We start from the raw sequence: 11054 nt of genomic DNA on the forward strand, positions 1-11054 counted from the left end.
CTCACCAAGTGTTATGTGCCACATCATCCACTCTCACCAAGTGTTATGTGCCACATCATTCATAAACAACCAAAAATTAATACAATGAGGTTCGAAAACACAACCTCAAGTGTACATGATAACTCTCATTACCATCTTAACCAACCACCAATTGTGATTTGTCTCTTCACATTAATTAATTTATAAATACACGTAAGATGATCTAATTGAAAAAATGTTGTGTAGTTGACGAACTTAATTGATGTTTTTTCACTTTATGGGATACATATATTTTGGTCAAATCTTAATCTAAAATCTAAAAATAAAATCAAATATAGTTTGCTAAGGTTTGAACCCTTGATCTAGAGTTTAATCAACAAAGCTTTTTACCACTAAGATATTACATGTTTCATGTTATTATTGGAAACAAAACACATATAACTAAAAGTGAATGTTATTAATGTAGTAACCCGAGGCATCGCCCGGGCCCAAAAACTAATTAAATAATTATATCAAGTGCAAGTCGTGCCTAATAAAACATAATCAAGCTTGACAAATACTTCATCTCATCCCGCGAAAAATCATTTAAACCCCTGTGGGTCAATTGAAAAATCAGCACTTACAAATGATAATTAAGTTCAATTAAGGTATGATGAATTAAATAATTAACAATAACACGCTTGGTGTAATTAGCCATTTGCTTCAAGTGGAGGGAACAAACATCAAAGTAGCTAACCAAGTTCATATCTCACATTATAAGGTCTACCATTTTCGTGACATTTGTGGGTCCCTAATTTCTATATCACTATTTCGAAAATCAAATTTAATAAAAAGCCTTAAATTTAGGAGATCCCACCTTAATTGTGATGATAATTAAATCATATTATAGTCAAAGATAATTTAATTATGAACTTTTTCCGTTTCTTTTGTTTTTTACATTTGGTATCATACGCAATTTAACAACTAGTCAATGTTCGTTTATATTCTTTCTATTTTTTATACAAACAATGCAAATTAAGTTTATTTATAATGTTTACACTTTTATCCAAAATCTGATATTGGAAAAATATAAAAGATTTAATAACTCAGTGGAGAAATGTGAAAGATTAAATGTCCAAAATAAATTAAATTGATTAAAATAATCACTTGATATATATTTTTTTTACAGAATATTAGAAACATTTACGTAATTATATAAAAGGAAATATTTCAATCGTAAATACTCCGTATTAAAATGAGACCCCCAAAACAAGATATGTAAAAAATACTCCATCCGTTTGTTTTTGTTCTTTACATTTTTCTTTTTGGTGTCTCAAAATGTTTTTTACATTTCCTTTTATATTATCACATAAATGCTTTAATATTCTATCAAAATTTGTGTCAAATGGTTATTTTAACCAATTAATTCATTGGGTTATTTAATCTCTCACACTTTTATATTGAGACATTAATTTTTTCTCATTTTTCCAATATTAAAATTTTGATAAGAGTAAAAACATTAAGGAGTATAAATAAACGTAATTACTCTTATTTTAATAAAAAAAAAAGGAATCTCAATGCATATTAATTAGTCGTTAATAAACATGTAAAAGGCCAAACGTAAAGAAAAAAAAAGGGAGTAAAAAGAGGGAGGGCGTATATAATGTTTTATTTAAATGTTCATACAGACCTAAAGTTTGGGTAATCAACCCTACTTTTTGTCATTTTTTTACGATAGGCGTGAGAGGCGAGTGATTTTCCGTCAACCAACTCGTGGAGAATATAATCATTATTATTCTTATAAAGCAAATTTTGTTTATTGGCTATGATTAAAAAGATTCATTATTAGATGAATAATTTTTATTTTTCTTCGAATTAAAATCATTGTAATATGTTTTAATTGACAAAGCAATCGAATAATTACCATATTGCCGAAAGAAGTGATCACTTTCTTAATTTGCGGATAATAGGATATCAAAATTTCGTTATTCTCTGATTCTCTCAAATGAAAATAAAAATAAAAATAGTGCATTACTGATGAAATAGAAGGGGGTGTGATTGATATATTGTGTTTGATGAATGCTATGTACTTCAGATGCTCGATATATATGGAAAGCAATCAATAAGCAATAATCCTAAATACATGCAACCATTTAACTTGATATCAGTGTACTACTCCCTCCGTCCCGGAATACTCGACTCGGTTTGACCAGCACAGAGTTTAAGAAACTTGAATTGACTTATTTAATTTAATGTAGTTAGTGGGAAATGTGTAAAGGGGTGGGGTTGGGGGAGAGTAGGGGTTGAATTTTTAATTATTTTTTGTATGGAGTAGGGGGTAGGTGGATTAATAAGGGTGGAGTGAGAAATAATATAATGGAGTGAGAAATAATATAATATTGTTAGAATATTTCTATTTTAAGAAACAAGTCAAGTATTAAGGGACGGCCCGATAAGGAAAACAGGTCAAGTATTCCGGGACGGAGGGAGTAGTCAATAGTCATCCATAAAGGCACGTAGTCAGATCCGTTGCAATCCAAATTTTGATGATCATGCTTTAGTATCGTCACAGATGAGAAAGTAGTTAAATTTAGGTTTAAAGATTTCAGAAGTTTCAAATACAAGTATGCATTTCATGAAAAACAGATCATAGCAATCCATTTTAGAAAACCAGGCAACCCAAAAACATTGAATAGAAATTCAACCGGATGCAGATTCCCCTTGGTCAAATACCTAAATGTGAAATTGTAGAAGTTTTTTTGTTGCACAAAGATAAATATTACAGTAGCCGCTGTTCTGACATTCAACAGCACATATAGTTCTACATTTATTCTTGTTCTTGTGAAAAAGATTTAACGAAAATGTAAGCAGCTAATTTACTGAGCGTTTAACACTTCGATCTCAAACACCAAGGTGGAGTTAGGCTGTATTCCCCAAGCAGGAAATCCGCCAGTGCCATAAGCATAATCTGGAGTGCACTGAAAATTATTGTACAAACAATCAGCCTTAAGGGATTTCCAGAATATATGCCAAAAGATTAAAGCAAAGATCTAAGTGTTCATTGTAGACCATAACAGTTAAAGAGAGAAGACTCCTGTACAGAGCAAGTGGTTTATTGTGAGGACTGAGGTCTGACACCTGGGTTCAATTACTGGTTTTGAGATTTCAAAAGCTGTCTGATATAAGTTGTATGATCAAAACCTAGTATTTAAAAACTCAAACCGTTAACTTCATATCTCTTTCCTTAATCCACGTGTCATCCTCCACGTGTCGCCCTTTCTTGTTTTCTCTCTTTCACCGCTTCTCCTTGAAGGTTTATCCTTCTACGCTTCCTTTTCTCCTTTGACGCTTCCTCTGCACCCCTTCGGTATGATAACTACCCAAACTGCTTGAGTTCTCTTATGACTCTTCCTCTTCTCCTTCAAACCATTTAACATTTATTTACTAACCAATCCAAAACTTGATCAAATTCAATGTCCCATTCAATTGACCGATTTAATCAATTTAATTCCCACCTTCCTCTTTCCTATTTAATTTGACAGTTTCAGACAATCTAATTGGAGCCATTAATTGAATTGTTGAGAAAATCGTTTTGTATAAACTATTATTTTCATATAACATACTCTGCAATCTCGCAAATTTGGTGCTCTCGGTTCACTTTAAGGCAAAATTGTAGCTTTTTTTAGCCTCTGAGTTACTCTGCATAGACAATTTCTTCAGTTTCATATTTTAGGGATTTAATTTGGTTTCGGAGTTGAATTGTGGTGTTTCAGTTCAAACAGCACCTCAAATCCCATCGGGGTATTTGCTAAAAGCGTCGGGTAGCCTGCCGGATATGACAAGCTCTTGATAAAGCGTCAGCCATGGCTTATGTCGACGACTCGAGGGAGGTTCGTGTTATTTATTATCATAATTTAGGTTCATATTTCTTGAAATTCCTAGCTTTTTTTTCCTTCCATGTTTATGATTAATTGATTGACTTTTAATAGTGATCTACTATAATTTAATCCTCTATGATTGAACAACTAGATGGTCCCATTTTAGAAAAAAATTATATCTAATTACGCTCTTCAACTTTCCGGATTCATTGATATATTTTTTTTTGCAAATTAATTGTTGAATTTGACTATTCTACTGTGCTTGGATTTTTGATGGTAGGGTAATGCCAAATTATCCTGCTTGTATTATGAGTTTTGTCAAATTTAAAGCTTAATTCTTAGGACAGGACCAGCGTTACCAGATTCACGGGTACCCCCTGCGAATCTCGAACCGGTTCGCCCGTACCAAATTGGGTTCTCCAGCGACCTGTGGTTCGCGAACCAAATCGTTGGTATTGTCATGCCGAATCCGAAACCCTAGTTATAGCTATTGAAGGTCAGGGAAGACAAGAGAAGAAAATATATGTTGGGGCTTTTATTTGGGAAGGAAATAACATGTTATCTGAGTATGAATATATGGGTATTAAAATAAAATCTTGAACAATTTTGTTTTTGAAAATCCTGGAAAGAAGAGTTTCAAACCCCTCTAGCGAGCCTAAAACCAGCCAACCTGCGAATCGCGAATCCGAACTCGTACCCCGTATCGAAGCGAACCACGAATCAGGTAACCTTGGACAGGACAGAAATTCAGAATTTGAGCTATTTATTTACCAAAAGATTAAATAATGTTGAGAGGATCAGGAGGATTATTAGAGATAGAAGAAGGAAAATGTACTCATTACATTCTACAGTCCGCAAGTATTGAATAACCTATTTCTCTTTACTGATGGAATCCTGCAAATGTGGTGTTGACGTCTTCTTGCTCATAGGATCCACCTAAGTTGATCGGAAGAGATCCAAATGCTAAGGAAGTTAATGGGATGATGATGGAGTTCTAACTTCTCCTATGGACTTTTCCTAGAAGGTTTGTTGTTTGTTTCCTGTGAAGTAATCCACTAAAAAGTAAAAAGTAAAAACTCTCGTATATTTCATACGCTAACAATTATGCAATTACCCCAAGTCCACAAGTAACATTTTAAGCGTATTTTTCGTGATTTAAGTTGATATATTTGCCATGTGAATACATACATGAATATCAATTAGCATAAACCAAACTATAAACTTCAATGCATAACAATTGAGAGGATCATCCCTGGAGAAAGAGAAGTTGTAATTCAATAAATTTTTGTGGAATGTACATAGAGAGGAAAAAGAAATCTATAAACTTGCTAAAATGAGAGATAGAAAAGCGCGAGACATCGGGAGGATTAAATGTGTGAAAGATGTTGATCAAAAAGTTTTGGTAGGAGAAGGAAATCAAGGATAGATGGAGGTTCTCCTTTGATAACTTGTTCAACAGGGATCAAAGGCGCGATATTGGGATATAAGTATCCCTCGGGATATGATTAACCTAGACTTTATGCGAAGAATTCAAAAGAGAGAAGTTGAAATGGCACTGAAAAAGATGGGACACGAGAGGGCAGTGGGGTTCGATGGTATACCTATCGAAGTCTGGAGATGTTTGGAAGAGATAGGGGTTGTATGGTTAACGACTCTTTTCAACAAGATTTGGGGAAGTAATAAGATGCCATTAAAGTGGAGGAAAAGTCCTATCATCCCCTTGTACAAGAATAAGGGTGATGTCTAGGATTGTGCCAACTATCGAGGAATCAAACTAATGAGTCATACTATGAAACTTTGGGAGCGGATTATTGAGCAAAGATTGAGGAGAACTGTGAAAATTTCGGAGAACCAGTTTGGATTTATGCCTGGGAGATCGACTACGGAGGCCATTCATCTTATAAGGCAACTAATGGAGAACTATCGGGATAAGAAAAAGGATTTACATATGGTTTTCATTGATTTGGAGAAGGAGTATGATAAGGTACCAAGGGAAATTCTTTGGTGGGCATTAAGTAGGAAAGGAATTCCGAGGAAATATATTGATATCATCAAAAACATGTATGAGGGAGTTAGCACGAGTGTGAGAACTAGTGTTGGTAAGACCGAAGAATTCCCCATTACGATTGGAGTGCATCAAGGTTCCGCATTTAGCCCGTTTCTTTTTGCTATAGTCATGGACGAATTGACAAGGTCAATCCAAGATGGTATACCTTGATGCTTGATGTTTGGTGATGATATTGTGTTGATTGATGAAACAAAAGGAGTGGAAAGTAAGTTGGAGTTATGGAGACAAACTTTGGAATCTCGGGGTTTTAGGTTGAGTAGAAACAAGACGGAATATATTGAGTGTAAGTTTAGTGGAGTCCAAGATAGAAAGACAGGGGCGATTACCTTAGATGGGAAAATTGTCCAAGGCTCTGAAATGTTCCGTTATTTAGGATCTATTATCTAAAAGAATGGAGAATTGGATGGCGATGTGGCCCATAGAATCAAAGCAGGTTGGTTGAAGTGGAAATGTGCCACGGGGTTCCTATGTGATTCGGTCATGCCCCAAAGATTGAAGGGAAAATTTTACCGCACGGCAATTCGACCGGCTTTGTTATACGCACGGAATGCTGGGCAGTGAAACATTGTCACGTGCACAAGATGAATGTGGCGGAGATGCGCATGTTACGTTGGATGTGTGGCCGTGTGGGCATACAAGAAAGGATCGTTTGAGGAATGAGATTATTAGGAAGAAAGTAGGGGTTGCACCGATTGAGTTTAAGATGATGGAAAATCGTTTAAGATGGTTTGGACATGTAAGCAGCAGATCAAGTGATGTCCCGGGTAGGAGAATAGAAGGATGACAAAGTGATAGAATTGCAAGGGGTAGGGGAAGACCTAAGAAAACTTGGAGGAAGGTGATTGAGCATGATATGAGCTTTCTTGGAATTGAGGAAAATATGGCGTTGGATAGGACAGAGTGGAGGGAAAGAATATACATTGATGACTTCATCTGACTTATACAGCTTCCATGTTTCTGTTTCTTTCTTTCTATTCTTTATTTTTATTTTTATTTTTTATTTTATTTTTAATTCTTTAATTTTTATTTTACATGCTATTTTGAAATGTACTTATTTTACTTATTCATTTATTTTAAACTTTACTTATTTTTTATTATCTCTTACAATATTTCTTCTATATATATATATATTTTTCTCTTATCTTACTTTCATTAATTCCACTTTCTCTTCCTTGTTTTTTCTTTTTTACTTCCTGCTCCTTTCTGGTTTGATTGGTGACAATGACGATCTCCTACGACAATTCATGTTAGCCGACCCCAAATCATTTTGGGACTAAGACTGAAAGATACTTTTGTATATTCTGAAGTCTAACATTGTAATTGTATGGAACCTTAGAGAGCTCCTCTTCCATGCATGTAGAAGTTACCACGAAGATTAATAAGTTGTTGGTTTTTATTTAGTCACGGAATATCTATCTACTCCGTAACAAATTTCAATGACGTAGCCAGATGCCCAAGTGGACGGAGGCACTGAGCAAGGTGCTATTTTACACCCAAGATACTAATCAGGAAACTTCACATTTTGCTAATAAGCATGAAGTATTTCTCATTCCCTGAAAATTTATCTCTTATCCAAATTTGCAGTATTTAGGCTAATGTTCCATTTGTCCAGTATATATACGGTTGTATAAATTATAAAATTGCATAATGTTGCAATTGTTTTAGATCAGTTGCAATGGTTGAATTACTGAGAATGGTTATACACCGCACTTGTGGATCTATTTTGATCTAAACATTTAGTATCATACGGAGTACAATTTCAAACCTATGCACAACTTTTAAACCTATGCACAACCCGTGCCTTGCACGGGCCAGGGGACTAGTTAACTTAAAACTAAGGCATACAGCTAAATTGATAATACCTACACTAGTCATGTTAATTTGGAAAACTGAAAACATAATGCTGTAAACTACTATTTCAACTTTCAAAACCTTGTTTCAAATTAGGACTTTGGACTATGCCACGTTAAAAAAGCTGAGATGGTAATCTCTTGTTCCCGCACTTGATTAGCTAGCATAAGGCTAGAAGTCTAGAACCAAAGAAATCTACGCAGCAGGGGAGACAAAGTAATAAAAGAGGAGCAACACTCACTGTTAGACGAGCGACTTCACCCACTTGCATTCCCAGTACGCCTTCATCCCATCCTGAAATCATTACAGACAATATTCATTAGATATTACAGATCAATAACAAGGTAACACAAAACCATGTAGAAAACAGTAAGGTAACACTTCATTAAACGCATTAGCTTGGCAGGAGAAGTCACTTATGAGGTACACTCAACTCATAAATATCTACAAATTTTGCACTTGTCAGATCAATTAAATTCAACTCATACATCATCCAGTTACTCAATAACTTGGTCTACCAGGTTTCCAGCAGTTAATCCACCAGGGTTGTGTTAGCATAAGATTCAAAGGATAAGATATCAGTTTTGCTCTTTCCAAGTAGAAGAAAAGAAAGATCAATTGGAGGCTGATGGACAGCCCCCAACAACTAGTTGATTTTCCAAATTATTGTGTCTTATTCTTTGGAGGGGGGCGGGGGGGGGGGGGGGGTATTAAAGAATTTGGACTCACTTGACCCAATTGGGCAGTTGCTCAAGGGAAGAGAAAACATGTCAATTGGAATTCATATAATAAACCTTGTTGTCACAGGGCAAATATGTTTTAGCATTTGTGATTTCAGCATGTCTTATCAATCATAAGACTTCCAGTAATCCCGGAATAAACAATAGCTCATATAATTGACACGTGTATTATGAATGTTCAGGCAATTCAGGCTAAAAGAAGAGCCTTCTAAGATATTAGATATGGTTAACCAAATTCATGAAAACAGAGGCCTTCTTAGGTATAAACCATCTGGACTATGTTAGAATTGATATCAATTAAGGAGAGTATTTAAAAACAATAACACGTGCAGCTGGTTAGGAAATAACTCCAGAATCAAAGATGCACACTGCAAGATCTATCAAGTACTTGAGGAAGCTTATTGATTGTTTCTCGGTGACATATACCACGCGGAAATAAAATAAAATAATGGGATACCTATCTAGTACCATTAGTGTAGTTGTCTAACCATTATCCAATTGCCATATTCCCTTATCCCTTGGGCAAAGGAGCCTGGAAGAGGACAAAAGGGAAGTACGGAATTTATGAATCCATATAAGATTTAAGTACAAAACACATGGCCAAATGGTCAATCTCGAAAGCCAAAAACCTCGGGCCCAAGTAGTTCCAAAAATGTACATCAATAAAAACATAATGACTAAACAATCCTTAAATCATAAAGCTATTCAACAATCCAAGAAGTCCAATGACATGGCCTCACAGTACTTAACAGTTCACCACAGGAAACATTGAAGGGCTTGATCAAGGATCCAAAAACCAATTCGGTATTAACAATTATTAACATACTCTTCAAAGATAATTATTCATGTGCCTTTACAGTTGGAATTCCTTGATTAGTCGTGTTTCTACAATCTCGTCCTTCCTAACCAAACTTAACTCAAATCATTTTCTATTCTTCTTGCTATTAAAGCATAATAAGCAAGCTTTCAGAAAGCTAGCTTGCATTATCCACAAATCAATTATGTCAAGATTGTCAATGCCCAACATAAACCAAATCACACCAGAGAAACAAATTATCTTTCACAATACGTAACTAGCTTTTACATCACGAACAACACTGCAAATCCTTTCCAATGAATTAACAAATAAAATGTATCCTATAATTTTTGTGCTAACACTTTATATCAAGGAGCAAACCAATATCTTTAACACAATATAATGCCAAAACGATCATACAACTCCAATTCTTTGCATGGCAACATAAGATGAGAAGCCAAAACACGAAAGCTGACGGAAAAAATACTTCTAGACAACATAGTACACCTTCAGAAACACATCATACGAAATAACAGGATAAAGGGAAGAACTTCTTCACTAGAGTACCTTTGATCACATTTCCCTTGCCAACGTTAAATGAAAATGGTTGTTGCCCGGGATCCTTGGTGCTGTAAAAAAAGCGATTTGAACAAAATTTTAGCGTAGTGCAAACGTTAAGTACCAATAACGCTAGTATTAGTGTTGATTTCGCAATTCAAAGAAGGTTAAACAAAGGCAATAAAACCCATTATACCTCCAGAACTTCTGAGAGAGGTCCCTATTTTTCCCTGCACCATTTCACAAGTCAGATAAACAAAATCAATCAAATTTAACCACAATAAAAAAAATGCAAATTAAGAAAAACAAAACAGAGCTTCCAGTAATCGAATTCGAAATCATAAACGTCAAAATGGTGATTAAAATACTCCTGATTCAAAACGCAATTCATCCCTAATCTTTTCAATTATTCTTTGGTATAAGCTTAATTTAACAATACCAAATTTCGCGGCACTAAGCTTACTTTTGCCGAACTTAACTTATTTTTTCAACGAATCTTATGTTGAATAGAAAAGAATATAATCTACATTCAACCGTAACAATATAGATCAGGTAACAAGATTAAATTAGCTAAAATTTGAGTTATCCTAAATCAAACACCCTGATAAACCCTACAAAAAAAATTCACAATTAAACACTATTTTACAAAAAATTGATTGAATGAGAAAGACATTGAAGAGGAGAGGAGGGGAGAGGAGAGGAGAGGAGAGGAGAGAATACCATAACCAGTGCAGTGAACGGTGACATTCTGACCGGTTACCGGTTTGAGACCGGTGCCAGCCCTGAGAACCTCCTTCTCTACTCCCATTTCTTCCGGTGTTGATTTTGCGCTGCTCTAGTGTTCTTAGGAATCTCAACGTCTTGCAAGTAGGTTTTTCTAGAGAGTGACGGCCTATTGCCGGTTTAGATATATTCACGTGGGCTTAGGCCCGGTTTAATTCACCTTATCTCAGCATCTTGTCACTTACTAGTTTTATCTGCACGCAATGCGTGCGAATACAAGAAACAGATTTGTAATATTACGGAGTATATTTAAACTTGAAATAATATGTAAAAAATATACGGAGTAAGAATAAATGCGATGCGTGCGAATATAAGAAACATATAAGTTAGACACAGTCGAACGCATTAAACAGATTGATTAAAGTTGTAAGAATTTATTTAAGAGGCTAGATTGATTAAAATGTTTCTTTGGGTTTTTCTTA

At 34.9% G+C, this 11054-nt stretch overlaps 1 protein-coding gene across 1 annotated transcript; it reads right to left on the reverse strand.

Moving 5' to 3' along the window:
- Positions 1-2646: 2646 nt before the first annotated feature.
- Positions 2647-10731, reverse strand: LOC110791099 (peptidyl-prolyl cis-trans isomerase FKBP12). Its single transcript, XM_021995854.2, has 5 exons — positions 10570-10731; positions 10046-10079; positions 9859-9920; positions 7997-8049; positions 2647-2936 (listed from the first exon to the last, which is right to left on the reverse strand). Exons 1-5 carry the CDS (start codon positions 10655-10657, stop codon positions 2835-2837), a joined length of 339 nt encoding a protein of 112 aa, XP_021851546.1. The 5' UTR covers positions 10658-10731; the 3' UTR covers positions 2647-2834.
- Between the last annotated feature and the right edge of the window lie 323 nt (positions 10732-11054).

This window comes from Spinacia oleracea, chromosome 4, assembly GCF_020520425.1.
Source record: "Spinacia oleracea cultivar Varoflay chromosome 4, BTI_SOV_V1, whole genome shotgun sequence".
In the NCBI taxonomy this organism is placed as follows: Eukaryota; Viridiplantae; Streptophyta; class Magnoliopsida; order Caryophyllales; family Amaranthaceae; genus Spinacia; species Spinacia oleracea.